The sequence below is a fragment of the Vidua macroura genome, chromosome 10 (assembly GCF_024509145.1).
Source record: "Vidua macroura isolate BioBank_ID:100142 chromosome 10, ASM2450914v1, whole genome shotgun sequence".
In the NCBI taxonomy this organism is placed as follows: domain Eukaryota; kingdom Metazoa; phylum Chordata; class Aves; order Passeriformes; family Viduidae; genus Vidua; species Vidua macroura.
Window position 1 is genome coordinate 12,024,482 of NC_071580.1, and position 16,642 is coordinate 12,041,123.

The 16,642-nt window shown below is 42.6% G+C and overlaps 1 protein-coding gene across 1 annotated transcript in view; it reads right to left on the reverse strand.

Moving 5' to 3' along the window:
• Positions 1-339: 339 nt before the first annotated feature.
• Positions 340-16,642, reverse strand: part of ATP13A4 (ATPase 13A4) — a 37,595-nt gene continuing 21,292 nt past the window's right edge. The window contains exons 15-30 of the mRNA XM_053986037.1: positions 16,523-16,609; positions 15,706-15,859; positions 14,983-15,094; positions 12,568-12,692; positions 11,579-11,742; positions 10,429-10,551; positions 9,718-9,797; positions 8,902-8,944; positions 8,204-8,313; positions 7,328-7,424; positions 6,527-6,599; positions 5,081-5,255; positions 4,450-4,658; positions 3,417-3,505; positions 1,312-1,392; positions 340-830 (exon numbers count right to left, since the gene is read on the reverse strand). Coding sequence (XP_053842012.1) covers positions 609-830; positions 1,312-1,392; positions 3,417-3,505; positions 4,450-4,658; positions 5,081-5,255; positions 6,527-6,599; positions 7,328-7,424; positions 8,204-8,313; positions 8,902-8,944; positions 9,718-9,797; positions 10,429-10,551; positions 11,579-11,742; positions 12,568-12,692; positions 14,983-15,094; positions 15,706-15,859; positions 16,523-16,609 — 1,944 coding nt within the window. The 3' untranslated portion in view covers positions 340-608. The remainder of the gene's footprint in view (positions 831-1,311; positions 1,393-3,416; positions 3,506-4,449; positions 4,659-5,080; positions 5,256-6,526; positions 6,600-7,327; positions 7,425-8,203; positions 8,314-8,901; positions 8,945-9,717; positions 9,798-10,428; positions 10,552-11,578; positions 11,743-12,567; positions 12,693-14,982; positions 15,095-15,705; positions 15,860-16,522; positions 16,610-16,642) is intronic.

Sequence of the window (16,642 nt, forward strand, 5' to 3'; positions counted from 1 at the left end):
GTGCATCTTGTTCCCATCATAGGACAAGCACAATGGTGCTGGGAGTGGACACTTCCAGAAAGGTTTGGCTGTTTGCAGCTTCTTTCAGCTCTGGAAGCCAAGTATTGCCAGAAGGGTTAAAACCTCCAAAAAAAAGCAAGACACTGAGTAGCAGTATCTGAAACTCCACGAGGAATCCCAAGAACGCCTATGCTCAGCAGCCTCTAGCAGCAGTTCTACTTGTTTTCTCAAAGGGGATCTGCCCAGAGGAGTGCTGCTATTGCAATTAGCTACTTTTCATCCGGAGCATCTCCCACCCTTAGGGCCTGCATAATACAGTTCAACAGAGGGACACAGCAATGGGGTGTTCCAACCACAAATACTTTACCAACATTCAGCAAGGTGTTCAATTTACAGCTGGCAGCCATTTGTATATGGGCAAGGGGATAGAGGAAACATTATCGTGGTTGTATGTCACTGCAGCAGATTTTATGCTTCCAGTTAATTTAGATGTAAACAAGAGCTGGTTACTCCTAGAATGGGAGAGTCAACCCTTCCTCTTTTTAAGTCACTGAGTCCTTTTAAGATCAAATGCAACTGTCCTGGACATGTGTCCACTGCAGTTTCCTTCACAGCAAGTCCTCACTGCTGTCAAATGTTGGATTGCTATGGCCTCCCATATTTCCTTCTACTGTTACTGCCACAGAATCTGAAAAGAAGGTTTCATTCAGAGGTGGCCAGGCTGAGTCCTGCTCCAACACCTGCTGCAGCCTCTTGTAGTGGCTCTTTGAGCGATACCGGAATGTCTTTTTCAGAAGCAGCCACAGGGATCTGTTCTCAATGACAGCTTCCTGTAAAGGTAAAAGCAAAAAGAGAGTTTAAGAGGACCTGGACAGCCTTTTACTCTTCATCCAGAGTACAAACATGGGACAAAGAGCGGAGATCCAGATCTCCCACCTGCCCTGCTCATCCATGTCCCTTAAGCAGCCTTTTATTGACCACATTTCATACCAGCTCCTCCAGAGTTCTCCACCAGAGAACCGTGACCAGTTCCTCCTGAGAGTCTTCAGGATCTGAGCAGAAAACACCAAAGACTGCCTGTATTTTTCCAGCCTGGGGCAGGGCCTGATAGGTCCCACTCACCAGAGGAAAGAAAAGGTAGCCAGGCCTTATCATTCAGATGGAGTGCTTAAAGAAAAGGGAGCAAGGGTGAGGTAGCAGCAACTACTCCTGTCCAAATTGAGGGAATATCAAGGAGGGAGAAAGAGCAAGACTAGCCCATTTTTCCACTCCAGTTAGTGCTGACCAGCACATCCAACGATCCACACTCACCTCGACAAGGAAGGACACAGCAAATGTCACTGCAAGCATTCCCACCATGGAGATTCGCCACGTGGTGGGGGTGCAAACAAGCTGGGGAAAAAGCAGGAGAAGCATTGCAAAGCATTGCCAAGTCCACCATGTCCCTAAGTGCCACAACTACACTTCTTTTAAATACTTCCAGGGATGATGGCTCAACCACTTCCCTGAGCAGTTTGTTCCAGTCTGTAACCCTTTCAGTTAAAAATTTTTCTCAATCTCCAGTCTAAACTTTCCTTGGCACAACTTGAGGCCATTTCTTCTCTATCACTTGTTACATGGGAGAAAAAAAGTGGCTACAATCTCCTGTCAGGTAACTGTCTCCCCTGAGTCTCCTTTTCCTGAGACTAAACAAACACAGCTCCCTCAGCCACTCCTTACATGACTTATGCTCCAGATCTTCAGCAGCTTCATGTCATAAAAAGCCAGACTCCCAAACTGGCTTACCCTGCTGATGAGTTAATACTGCTATTTGCCTTGAGGAATTACTGATAAAGATGCTTTTAAATCTATGATGCAGTAGAGAAAACAGATAAAACCATTCTTTAGAACTGCAAGAGGAAATCTAACTGCTTTTTAAATTTCTAATATTAAGAAATAATTCAAACTAAGTATTTCAGCCTCAAATCCAGTTCCAGCTTCCCTGAGATGGGACTGGCTTTCTGGCTGTAGCTGAACTGTTTTTGGAGATGCAGCTCAGATCCACAATTTGGATTGGCATTTTCTCCAGAGCTAGGCTATTGCAGAGGTTTTTATTGCTACTCCCTCCTTTTCTCTTCTCAGCAATTCCTGTAAATTCCCTCCAGGCTGCTCGGGATGGAGTATTTTGCCGTTCTCCCCAAAAGCATTTTATCCCCTTGCAGCTGCAGTGATGAAAAATGTCCTGTGCCACCACATTCCACAACAGGACGGTGACTTGCTTTAAAGTGCCATCTCGTGGCAGGTTCTCTAACTGGGTCTGCCTGCTGAGCCGGGCTCTGCAGATAGTTACAGGCAACAGTGGTAAGTGGGCTGTTTGACATTTAAAATCGAGACTCAGACTTGATTTTAAACTACTATCTTTGACTATCTTTCTTTTTACAAATTCCATTAATCCCATGTCTAAACAGACTTGCTAACAGGCATGCTAGCATACAGGACTGGAAGCTGCATTGTGTTCAGCACTTGTGGCTCAAAACCACTGCTCTGTTTGCAAATGTACAGAAAAAAATAGCTGTGAGGTGCTTTTCTTGTTTTGTTCCTGTGACTCCTACAGCAAGACTGTGAGAGTGTCACAGCAGAGGAGGTTAACATCTCCCAGCCTCAACATACTGATTGTCAGCTCCACTGACAACCCCATCCTTCAGCTGATGTAGATCTTATCCTTCCCTCACATTTCCCTTGGGATGGATTTGCACAAGTCAACTCCCAGCTTGCATTCTGCCAGACTACATAAGTCAAGCCTTATTGGTATTTTTTAATCAAGGATCAAGACAGATACTCTCTTGCCATGGCAGCCACACTAGTCTTTCCCTACAATTGTTCTAAACCCAAATCCTGCTTCAGGAAACTGTAGGCTTTTTCAAATTTAAATGGGGAGCCTCAAAAGATTGGGGACTGGAACTGAAAGTTGCTCTGAGTGCCAACTGGCAGATTTTGGCAAGAGGACCTTTGCTCAGATTAGCACAGCTTGAGAAACACAAGAACATGGTGCTTTATTTTAAACTCGCAGAGCCCAGCCCTGTTCTGCTCCTGGCTTCACAAGCCACCAACATACCACACACAAGCTTAGTGATGTTATCTTCTGTTGCTTGGACAATGTGCTGAAACAATCAAAATTACATGTGTAGCTGTCCCACTGAATGAACAGATAGCATTCTGTAAATGCACATGACTGTATTCTGTATTCTGGAAGTACTTCTGTATTTCCAGAAGTTTCTACAATCCACCTAAATCTAAAATCCACCTCTTTAAATATTATTTGTCTTTAGAGGGGCCATGTCTCCCTGCAAAAGTCTGTGCCTCTTGTTAAAACAATCCCAGTGTACTTATAATGGACTGGCAGTAGGAAGAAAAATCCCCTTTGGAACAATACTCACATCCATCTTGGAGTAGAGATCATCAATGTCAGCAAACATCAAGAAGAGGCAAATGCCCAGCTGCCCTGTGAGCACCAGTATGAACACATCTGAAGGGATAAGAGCAAAGAAAGAAACCCACAGGTTTATGAGCAATCTCAGCTGTTTGCCTTTACTATAGAAGATTGTAATAATTTTCTGTTACACAGTCATCAAAAGAATCCATGACATAGAAAGGAATTTTCAACTAAAGAAAAATGAACAGAGTAAAACTCCAGCTTTACTTAATCAAGTGGCTATACATGAGTGTGGGACAAGCATTGTAGCCACAGATTTAAAACACCAAATGGGTATTTTGAACATTTGATTTGACCTTTTACATCTGAGAAGCTTCATAGCCTTCCAGTGAGTTCTCTCTGATCACAGTATATCCTGTGATTCAGATAAACAGCCAGGATATAGTCTTGATCTTGTTAACATGGTTAGGAATGCTGCCTTCAACTTCAGTGATGTCAAGACTTTGCTCTTGATCAGGATCTAAAGAGTCTAAGTAATGGAGAACCTATTACCTTCTCCATCTGTAGGTAAATGTTCCAGTGATGTAAATTCATTTTCTCTTCAGTTGGCATGCACCAAACTTCATCCTCCACCTACTCATTTGTGTTTTGCCTTGTTCTGGGAGGCTGATGACCCATTTTTCTGCTCTCTATAAAGAATGTCCCCTCCTCACTATTACTATACTGAAACATCAAAGCCATGAAACCTGCAGAATTATTTTAACTCTTCAGTAAAATAAAATAAAAAAGAGCTGAAGACAGTTTTGTCTAAGAGCATGCTGCAGGATTTGTCCCAAACAGGAAAAGAACAGCTCTTCCATGACTCACTGCATCTTCTGGAATTGTCACAAACATATGTGCTCATCTTCCCTTCACATAACAGTTTTTCTCCTGATTTTTTGGCTGACATAATTTTGGTCAAGTTTAATTTTTCCCTGTTAAATTGACCTCCTTATATAAGTTGACTTATATATAATTTCTTCTCTCCCCATACTTACAGTTGGTGTAGATGGGTTGCCTGAAAGGCTTTCCCTTGGAAAACACCAGTGCTACAATGAGGCAATTGATGGTACTAAGCAGCCACACTGTGGTGTTTTCATAGCTCTTGAAGCCATTGTCTATTTGCTCATGGGCTCCATCTCTCACCCCATGGAGCCCCAGGCTGGAAGATGAATTCCTCTCATAGCTGTTCACTGGCAGGCAGGCACTGAAAAAGAGTGTCACACTGCTCAGGGAATGATCATTGTCCTGGTTATTTCCCCCAGCTTCCACTGTCAACTATCACAAATCCTCCTTCGCAGCCATGATATTGGCAATGCCTTCAGTCTCACCACTGGTTGAGCTGGGTGAACTGGTTAGACCTTGAGCTCAAACCTGGTCTCTCCTGCAATCAAATCCTCCTCTCTGTGCCCAGCAGAAGCATTCTCACTACATGAACAGTGTGTGGCAGGTTGCTGGAGAGCTTAGGGACCTCAGACAACACTGGTTAAAGTGTTTGCACCCTGTGGGCAGCACAGGGTTTGCTGCAGCTGCTCATCAGGCCTGCAGTTCAGCTGACAAATAGTTTCACACAGACCTGCCTCACTAGGTCAACCCTGTGGTACCCAGAGTCCCAGAAAGGTGTCCTACCTGTGTATGTCGGTCTTGGAATACCAAGGCTGCTCCTGCACCACCACAAACCCGAAGATCTGCATGCCGAGGCTGAAGAGGATGTTAAGCACAACAGAGAGCAGCAATGGGGGTGAGATGAGCTGGCTTGGAGGCCTGTAGGGGACCAGCTTTGGATAGGCACGTGTGAAACTCACTGAAATATGCACAGATGTGTTTACTAGTGTGTCCAAAACACAAGCAGTGATGCTGTGTAATGGCACTGTATTGACTGTATCAATGGCACTTTTGCAGTCTGTAATATTCTTAATAAAACATACAAAGATTGTATCAAGTACAAAACACAGAGTTGTTTTCTTACAAAATCATATTGACACAGAAAAGGTTAACTAATGTCATCTATCATGAGGTATTTTGGAAAAATAAAATGTTGGCTTTTTATTTTATTTGGCTACTGTCAGGCCCAAGATTATGAACATTTACTTATGCTCTTCTGTTCTCTTTCTGTCACTTGTCAGCTGTGGCTTGGGATTCTTTACTGCCCATGTTCTGTTCATCTTCCTGAACTAAACACCTAACCAGGTTATTTGAGCTGGAGAAGGACAGCATTAGCTGACACAACAGGTTTTCCTCTGTTCTTAGGTTTAACAAAATTATCCAGACTTTGAGTTCAAGAGTTATGCACAAAACTTTGATGCAATTCCAGATAAACTACTTACAGCAATGTAGATTTTGGCACCCCAGTGTTGTTGTGGCTGACCTTTTAAGGCTTGATTTCATCAAAGTCTTTTCCTGTTGTCTGTGTTCCAGCATGGGTGGAACCTACCAGGATGTGGTTTTGCTATATGCTTTTCATGGCCCTGTCCTTGCCATTCCTGTTTCTAAAACTCTCCCTGCACTTATTCTGTCTCAATAACATTGTCTTTCTCTTTCTGCCTCAGCACTGGTTTCCCCTCTTATTCTTGGCTTACAGCTCCCTGCTCTGTAGTGTCTAATACCTGTCATTTCTTTCTTCTATTTTCACCTCTCTTCTTTCAGGGCTCTGGTTTACACAGCTTCAAATGTGAGCTGGACTCATAAAAGCTAATCCCTACTTTTTCATTTGGGCATGGAGTCAGGTGTCTTCTTAATCTACCTTCCTAAGTCAACAGGAAAGTGCCTGAATAGACTTTCTACTGCACTTGCTGTGGGTTTACTCCTTGGTCCTAAAGATAGCATCCAGTTAGCAACAACCTACACACTCAGCAAATGCACCACTAAGTACTTCCCATCTTTAGGGCTTTTTTCAAACAAGATCCCTCTCCTACTAATCCAAACATCCTGTATTCTACATAGAGGATGATTAGTCTGCAGAAAGCTTGGTCTCCATTTCCTTTCTTTCTCTATGCACAATTATGTATTTCCAAGGAGGAGAAAAATATTTGAGATCATTCTCTCATTAATACATAGGATGACTAAGGGGCTTACTTGTCACACCAATTACGGTGGTAATAGCCAAATCTTGGAACAAAAATTGGTAATTCCCAAAGGCGTTTAGTTGCTGAAAAGAGGAAAACAAAGGAAAAAAATCACAAATGAGACATTTGCCATGGACATGTTTCTATCATCTCCAGAAAGCCGTATTATATCCATGGAGCTACTGCTCTGCTCATTGTTCTGAAATGCTACTCTGCAGATAAGGAGACTACACATTTTACCACCCTGCCAATAGGTTCCTCACCATTGGGTCTGTGGTGAATATTCTCATTTTGCACATTGTTCAGACTAACTACACTTTCAGTTCACTCCAGGCAATAGAAGAGAAGAATATTTGAAGAGACTGCTTTCTCACTGCTGGGTTATTTCTGAGCACAAAGCCCTCCTATCCATCTGGGAGAAAGCCATGAAAAAGTGGTTTAAGGCACTCCAGGGGATTTGCTTACTGTCAAGCTAATTCATGCTTTAAATGCTGAATAAATTGTAACAGCATATGCTTACACCAGATTCTTCCTTTTCATAGACATATGCCCTCATCCAAAACACCATTCAGTATCTCAGCTTTCTTTCTGCCTGGCTTGGATCTTGAGCCCTCTGGCTGAAGTTAATGGGAAGAACCTTGCCAGTTTTCTGCTGAGGTTACAGGAGGACCATATGATCACACCACAGAAGTTTGCACCTCAGGTAAAGGTAAATCTCCATCTCCCAGTTTCATGTGGCTTTTATGCCCTATTTCTCCTACAAGGAAATAGTAGCTTATGCAGTTCCAGCCAATGTGTTCCCAGTACGTACCCAGTAAAGCAGGAGAACACCAAGGTACTGAATTATGCTGTACAGTGCCATGTACTTGAACATGCAGAAGGAAGTGACAAGAGCAGCACGGCCTTCCCTGTGTGAAGGCACAAATAAAGTACAGCAATTAGGTGGTGGGTCTGTCCTGGTGCCAGTTTTCTCAAAAGGCTGTTGAAAAGAAGGCATGTGTCACAAGCAGAGAGGCCTCTACCAGTATCTTGCTGGGAGGTGAAATAAATAAAATCTGACCTAAATGAAAGTAAAGACTTCACTTGCCGATATCTTGTTCAATGAAATAGCTTGATTCCAGTCACCTGTGTTCTTTAGACTACAATTTACCCCAGCAACATTTTCTGCTGACATTAACAGTGTAGGTAACAACTCCAAATGAGGAAAAACTTGCAAAGCCAAGCAGCTGCTCAGTAAGCTCAGAACTAACAAGTCCTCTCCTCCTACAGTGAACATATAATATCCAATCAGAATAATGCTCTCTCCCTGGCTCCTCAAACACTCCAGTAAGCAAAATCAGGATCCTGGCATAATAGATGTCATATTTTACTAGCATAGGGTATCAGAGGTAGGACCTAAAATTTTTGTACAGGTTGGCTGGTGGACACTTGATTAATCTATACAGAGCATTGTTCATTTTGTTATTTCTTTTGCATATAAAATATTTTTGATGACATAAAGCTCAATACCCTCCTCTTGTGATAATTAATTCAGATAGGGACTAGGCAAATGGCAATTTCAAGGTGAAAGACATTTATTTTTCTCTAGATATGTATATTGTGACTCGATGGGAACACCTAAGCCTAATGTTTGAGAGGAGTGGGAACTTTGTTCTTTATGAAGTAGGAAGCAAAACCCCATGCTTACCTGACTAGCTCTGGAACACAGGCTATGCTGGGCGTTCGGGATGTGAAAGGTGAAGCCACAGACGCCTCCTGCTCCGACAGTGATATCCCTGCATGTGCCACTTTCAAAGCCTGAAAGTCACATTCCTCCTCAGTGCTCACCATGAAGACACAGCAACTTACATGTCAGCCAAGCAGTGACCCCCTTATTATAGGATGTGTTCTGTGGCAGCAGTCCCTCTTCACTCTCTGGGTGTGCTCCACCCTGAGGGTTCCTCCAGTGAGATGGCAAGTCCAGGGAAAGAATGGGGATGACAGCATGGGAAAGTTCATTTTCCACAGACCCCACAGCCATCCACTACCAGCTGCAGAAGACAGTTTTGGCTCTGCCTCCTTTTTTAGCACTTGTTTATTCCCACACTTTATGCAGCTAGTCTAAGTTCTCTGTTTGCTCCCCCCAGAAGTATCTTCTGGTGGTTTTTGCAAGGAAAATGAATCAGTCTTTGAGATCACAAATTGCAAAAATCTCTGCGTAGGACAGCTCTTGCATGGAAAGGACCACACAGTGGGATCAGATCCAAATCAATACTGGTGATAGTTCAGCTGCTCTGTGAATAAGTGGTACACTCCCATCTCCAGCATGTGCTCAGTTTGGAATATTCTACTGGCATTGCATTAATTTCTCATTTTAAAAATATATTGTAAAAAAGTTTCACTTACCCCACAGTCATTGGCTCCATCTCCACACATGCCCACAAAGTAACTAAAAAATAAAGTGATAAGGCAAATGAGGAATCAGACCCTGCTCCATGCAAGTCATTTATGCAAGTCATACAAGATTTTTGTTAAAAGCCTTTTTAGAAAGTTAAAGCCTGTCTGGCCAGACAGCAGTTGAGGTGCTCACAACTGCACACACCAAGTTGATAATCTGAAATGGCTTAAAGTTCACCTTGCTCTAGAACAAGGCCTAGGCCTAGCTAGGTGAAATAAGGGTGAGGATCTTCAAAAGACTTGGGAAACAGCTGAACAACAGGCAACAAGATGCTTGTGACTCAGGAATCTCTCTCTCTCTCCCTCCCTCTCTCTCTCTCTCTCTCTCTATATATATATATATATATCACTGTGACTGTGAACAATCCAGACTGCCCTGCCACATTTTCTAACCCATCACACTGAGCCAGCAGTAGCACTGTAAAAAGGCAGCAAGTTCAGAAAAGCTGCAGTGCTGGGAGAGATTCTTAAAAATCTTGGGGAGACAAATGTCAATCATTCAGGCCCAGAGAGAAATAAAGATGAAGGATGATCTGAATAAAAAAAAAGCCAGGACCATTGAAGAATTTGATCTTTGACAGGTTGCCAAACCAGAATTGAGTTCCGTCTCTTTTTTAATGGACTTTTGGAATTTAATTGCCAACTTGCAGATGTGTGAAGGTTTCAGTTTTGTGCAGTTCCACAAAACTCTATGCTAGACAAAAGCTAGCTCTTACTCTTTTCAAGCCTGGAAATTCAACAATTTCAAATTCATTAGGAACTTACTCCAGCTTTTGAAACTCTTCTACAAGGCTGGATTTCTGACTAGGAGACATTCTAGCAAAAACTGTTCCATTCAGCAAGAGCTATAAGGAGAAAAATAGGAAATTGTTTTTAAAACAATTGAAGTGACTTCAGTAATAATCTGAATTAAAATCACCAAATATCACATTTATAAACAACTGATTCTAGACTCTGAAGCAGGAAAGGCTGATGGTCAAAGATAAAGGGGATATTAATAAATATTTTTTAAAAGTAACAATGACAATAAGGGCAAGAGGCCTGGTATGCCATTTGAGTTACCTGATTAACACAGATTGCCAGGCAGCTCTAAGAAGAGAATCCATGAGACTATCCTGTCCATGGAACAGACAAGCTATGCTGAATTGCACCATGTATAATATCACATTTTCTCCTGTTCTCCAAAACAGGTCAGAGTCAGTGCTGTGCAAAGGGTAGGGATATGGGCACAAATGTTTTAAATCATGTCCGCACACCTTAAGACATGCCTGCTCCTCTAATGTGCAGAGAAAATGACAGGGATTTTCAGATCCTTCCCCATATAATAATATCAGAGATTCATCCAGCCCATAAGCATTTCAGGGTTATAATTGTTCCCAAAGATGTCCTGATACAGGTCTCTTCAGCTAATTGGACCAGGACAATTCATATCTCCTGAATGGCAAGGCTACTCCAGTTACATAATCCAGATCTTACCTTTGGAAGTAAGTGCCTGAAATGCTGTGCTACAATTTGGTAAGATTTTCCACTCATGGCAAAATGATACTGGCCTGATCCCAATGACAGACTGATTCCTGGCTCAGTCTGACTGTCATCCTCCTACAAAATGAGACAGAATGAGTGCTGTGCCCAGACCCTCAAAAGCTATTCTGCATTTGCACAGACACTACTACAGACAAAGTAAAGGACATACTGTGAAGAGGGTGTTTTGAAGGCTCTGTGAGACTTGGATTCAAGCCCCCTTGCCTTTGCTTGGATTTGTAAAAGGATTGAGGCATATAACGCCAGTAACTTCAGTGTTAACTGAGTGTTCATTGCATGGATTGTTGCATTTGGTAGAATTCATGCAACAGTGCCATTCTGGTGGGCTGCACTGGAGATGAGAGGGACTAAAGACAGCAGATGTGCACCACATCTAAGGAAGTCTTTGTGCAGTGAAACACAAGGCACAAATTGCTCAGGCTGAGGAACCACTGCAGATACTCCCTACCATCTGCCTGACTCTGGGCTTCCCAGAGAAGGGTCAGCACTTTCAGACTAACTCTTCTAGAAAGTAACTGGAGAAAGGAGAAAGTAACTGGTCTTTTTCCCAGCTTCTCTGTGGAGATGCTTGATGAAATAAATTTCTTAGCCTGGCTTGCCTATGATTCATTGTGTATATGCTATTTCTCAACAGTGGGTCTGTGTTTTAATTCTGCAGGTATGGGAAAGTGCTAACACTCTACCTGCTTGAACAGGGCTGGTTCATTCAATGCAGCTCCACAGATTTTAAGTCCACATCTACACCATCAAATTTGTCTTGTAGGAAAAGCAAGCATTTAAACTGGCATCAGCTAAGCATGCAGGCTAGAGACAAATCCCAGAAATCTTTCTGGGATTTCTTCAAAGCTGGTCTCAAACCCAGCTAGGTAGTTAGCAAAAATGTGTTCACAGGATAAAATGCTAGGAAGTAAGCTCTAGGGGAGCACATTTTTATAAATATCCCCCTTCATAAACACTCTTCTAGCATATATTCTGGTGGTGAATGGCAGTTCTCTGTTATACTACCATAATCCCATTCCTTGTTTAAAGCATTCCATCCTAGTTTGTTTTCCTGCTGCACAAAACCTGCTTCTGATATGCTCACCAGGCTTCTGTAGTCTTCAATTTTGTTTTCTTCTAGGGATTTCCACGTTATATATGCTGAAAAAGATCCAGGCACTTTGTTTGCTTCCACAAGAATCACTCTGTGTGTTGGAGCTATCATGCCAGCATTTTTGGCAACTGTTATAGCTGTCTGAATGTTGTCCCCTACAAAAATCAAAGGAAGTGTTATCTAAACATTTCTGCAGTGAGGAATTGTTTATTCATTAGCCTGAATTCTGAGTTTTCAAATATATCCAGAAGAATTATTAAAATTTCAGTGTCTGTGCATAAGAAAGTTTTTGATAAAAATTAAAATTTCGCAGTTAAGGTTTGTCTCAATCAATAAACATATTTTTATTTGGAAAAGAAACATTTTGATCTGGACATGCAGTATGTTCATATTCAGCTCGAAAAAATCCATACGGGGAATGTGCTCCTAGATTATTTGTTTTAAACAAAAAATAGTAAGGGGTCCAGTGCTAAGTTGCTGCTGGTATCTTTGATTCTCATTGATTGGCTATGGTGTATGTGGGCTGAAAGGGGTGAGGCCCACGTCTTTGGACAATGGAAAAACTTGGGGTTATTTTATCCAAACCCTGGTTTGGATAGAATAGCCCTTCAAGAAAAAAGAAAAGTATAAAAAAAGGATAAAAAAAAGGATAGACAGGTACTGGTAGGCATGAGTTACAGATGTCAAAATGTTTGGAGATTTGTCCTGAGCACACATGCACCGTTTCTGCTCATTTCAGGAGGCCCTATAAAAAAGGGATCTTGCATGACAAGCCTTTATTAGAATCAGACACAGCCTGGTGAAGTTACCAGGGACAATATGCTTCACCTTATGTCATTATTAAGACACAGATGTTTCTTGGATTAAATATCCTTGCCTGCCTACCAGTGGGGTTGACAACAGCAGACTTTTCACTTAAACATTGGTGGACTCCCTATCTGGGCCAGTGACCACAAAAATAATCCACCATTTTTAGATACCTGTGACCATAACACTCCTGATGCGGGCAGCAGTGAGCTCTTCCAGAACAGGCTTTGTCTCCCTCTTTAATCGATTCTCCATTATCAGCAGACCCAGGAATGTCAGATCAGATTCCACCTCCTCCCTAACAGTCAAAAAGAGACAGACAGATTTAATCATTTATTTTACCTTTATCACCACTGGATTTGGTGATAGCCAGTTATAACTATCAACCATCCCACCTAACTCAAAAGAATTAAAATAATTTGTCGATTTTCTGCAGTCCCAGGATGTCTCTCTTTAGTGATGCTATTTCAATACCAGCAGTGCTAATTCACTACCAGAACCCGAATTTCCTTCAGGACTCCCAGACTGTGGTGGTCTGATTTGGAAAGTCCCTGCACACTAGACCTTCTCATTTGAGGACTGCACAACAAAGAAACACACCTTAGTTAGTGTGTCTGCTCCTCTTGACAGCTGGACCTAAGCAAACAGCCAGTGGCAATTTGGAAATTGTTCCCCAGTTTCTTCCAATTCTGTTTCCCCCTACATTTTTCTTTTCGCCTGTGCTATTGCTTTTCTGCAGTTAAACATATGTAGTTGAGAACAGAATTGAGTAGACACCCCACCCCTGAGTCATGAACTAGGGGTCTCTAAGGGACAGATTCTCTGAAGAATCTGAAAAGAAGAAAAGCTTTCAAGCACTCATTTTAGACACCAAGGAGATGCCAAACACTTGCATGCAGTCAGAGTAGCTGAGTCAGATGGTGCTTGAATGGTCACTGCTTTCACAGCAGATCTTGTGTTTGACCAGCAGCTTTCTCCTTTCTTTTGGCAGCATAAACATCACACATGGTGTAACTGCATACACAACTGCAAAATCTGGGCCATTTCACACACATTTGCTCATTGGGTTGGATAGGTCTGTTATGACACCAGTCACAAGAGTGAAAGAAGCACTTGCACTCTGCCTCAGTGTCATCGGCCCTTTCAGCAAAGCAAAAAACCTCATGAAAAAGCAAGTGACCCTCACCTGATTTAGGACCTACAGCTAGTAAAGAGAAAGGAGATGCTCAGTAACTGCAGATGTTTCAGAAGTGGTGTTTCTGGAGTATCACATACAAAAGCAAAAGGGTTTTAGAAAAAGCTATATGAATTCATATGCAAAGGGCTCTTTTGTGATGCTCAGTTTTTACAAAACTAATACCACAAGCATAATAGAAGAGTTTGCTGACTTCTTTAGTAACTAAACAGAGCAAGCACTAGAAAGCTAAATGATTGAACTAACAGAACAGCAAAATATAGTTTGCTCTGGGCTTTGTGGTTTTCAGAATCCTAACCCTAGCCATAACCCTAACCCTAGGCAGAGCAGTAAAGGCAGCCTTGGGCTAAGGCTGGTTCAAAGGAGAAAGGTGTGGAACAAGGGATATTTTTCCAGTTCTGTCTTCTCATTGGCATGCCTTTTGCAGCTGCAGTGTGCTTGGATCTCTGGGCTTTGTGGTTTTCAAAACCCTAATTCTAGGCATAACCCTAACCCTAGGCAGAGCAGTAAAAGCAGCCTTGGGCTAAGTGTGTTTCAAAGGAGAAAGCTAAGAAGGAAGCCATATTGTTCCAGTTCTGTCTTCCTCTTGGCATGCCTTTTGTAGCTGCAGTGTGCCTGGAGCTCTGGGCTTTGTGGTTTTCAGAACCCTAACCCTAGGTGGAACCCTGCCCTAGGTTGAGCAGAAAAGCAGCCTTGGGCTAAGCTCAGTTCAAAGGAGAAAGCTGTGTAGGGAGCCATGTTGTGGCAGTTCTGTGTTTCCCCTTGGCATGCTTTTTGTAGCTGCAGTGTGCCTGGAGCACTGGGCTTTGTGGTTCTCAAAACCCTAACCCTAGGTATAACCCTAACCCTAGGGAGAGTAATAAAAGCAGCCTGGAGCTAAGGCTGGTTCAAAGGAGAAAGCTGTGGAGCAAGCCCTGTTTTTCCAGTTCTGTCTTCCCCTTGGCATGCCTTTTGCTGCCTTTGGGCTGGAGAACAGTAATGGGGGTCATCTGCTGCCTTTGCTTAATGGAAGAGTGTGGATAATAAAAAAATTTTGAAAAGACTTCCCTTCAACCGAAACATGGGTAAATCTGCAAGGAGAGTAGCGTAAATGATGGAATGAACAGGGGCCATGTGCTAGTCTTCAAAGTCTAATAGGAATATGCTTTCTCTGTAAATCCAGACTTGAGAAAGTTAAGAAATGTGCAAGGATTCTGTGCATGTGCCATAGGAGTGCCCTCTATCTAGTCCCAGACCTATATCCAGATTTAAATCAGATTCCCACTGGCCTGAATCCAACAAAACTCTGTACTATGACTCTGCTCTTGGCAGGGGTGATGTGGTGATGGTGCTTTGTGAGGCACCCCTGGCCCATGGCTGAACGTGGCCAGGAGCAGTGTTTTTTATGGCTTACCTTGTTAGAGCAGCAGGCAGCTTCCCTGCCTGCAAAGACTTACAGGCCAGGCCGATGACCCGAAAGCCCTGTGCTGTGTAGAGCAGGAGCTTGCTTTCGAAGTTCGATGGGACTGTGCAAAAGAGGAAAACACAGTTTATCACAGCATTTAACTGCTTTCTAATTAAAGGAACCCTTGGAGCACGGAAGGTTTATGTCCCAGAGGACCTGTACACCTGAAGTCTACCTATAGGCCAAGCACATCAAAGAAAGGAGCTTTTGTTCAAAGAAAGGAAATTTTGTTCAATAATAAAATCTTTTCCTCTCCTTTATAATTTTGGTCCTAAACTGCAAAGACGTACCTTCTTCCAGGGTCTCATGAATGATATGTGCTTCTCTAAGATGCCCTCCCAAGGTTTGGAGGAAAAAACCCAACTTTTTTGAGGGAGGTGGTCCTGTAGACAACTTTTCCAAATATCTATTCTGCCAGAGAATCATCTTGTAAAGAAACATCTTGTAAAGGAGTTGGTAGTTACTTTTATCTCTTATCTCTCTCAAAACCCTTCTTTGTTGAGAAGGGCTGTGTGAGAGCTTAGCCTTAGACTTGGAATACAACACAGACACTTTTCAGGCTTTACTATAAAGTCTTAGACAGAAATCTCATTTCAGCCTTCCATTTCATTGCCCCATCCAAAGTCACTTATACATATATGTTTCTAGGATGCATTTATAAATGTTTATTACCTGTTTCTGCTCTACACAGCATGGCTACTGTTTCAGGAGCCCCTTTTATGAAGGCCTGTGGGGCCCCACCAATTTCCTGGGCAATGACAGACATTCTTTGCAAGGCCGAAGAAAATGGGAACTGATGCATAATGGTAATTCCTTCCACAGGAGCCTAGGAGAAAAGCAAGTGGATTACATACTCTAGCAAGGATTTTAAACTCAGACTGAAGGATTTTAGGTCTGTCCTTTGGGCCATAGTAAGAAGCTAACAATGTATAATGGGCTAATTTGTTACACTTAGACAGAAATGACTGGTACCTAAAGATGAGATTAAATTTGTGCAGAAATATTTAGCTTAAGCAGTAGGAAAAGTTTGTCGACAATTTTAGCAGACTACAAAATGTAATTTACTGAAAGGAATTTACTAGTCCTATTTCTTTAATAAGACTCTGTTAGGTCTTACACTGGTCTTGCAAAGGGAAAATGGTTGTCAGAAAGTGTCCTACCAGTGTATGTTACCAGTAAGGGTCTGACATCAGCCACCAGACTCCACTGCATTCCCCACTCAGCTGAGCTCAGACTGAGTCTCAAGCCATGAGGACAGGCACATCCCTGAGCTGGACAATCTCTAATGCAGCATCCCCCTGTTTCTCGTGCAAGCAGCAAGCTCCCCCAGGCGTCTGTAATCAGAGCAAGGCAATCTCTCTGCAGGCAGTACAGGAAAGTGGGGAAGAGCTCTCTTGAACAAGGACATCCAAGCTTTCCTATACTGAAAGGTAACCCTTACACCGACAGTCTAACTTGATCGTGGATATGAATCTTGCAATTAACTTACAGTGGTGGCTTTAAGTCCAGGTCTAACAACAGTGGCATGTGTGGATCCTTGACCTTCATTCTGGTGTCCGCTGGAATCATCTATCACCTGCGTAGTGAAAGACAAAAATATTTCAGACTG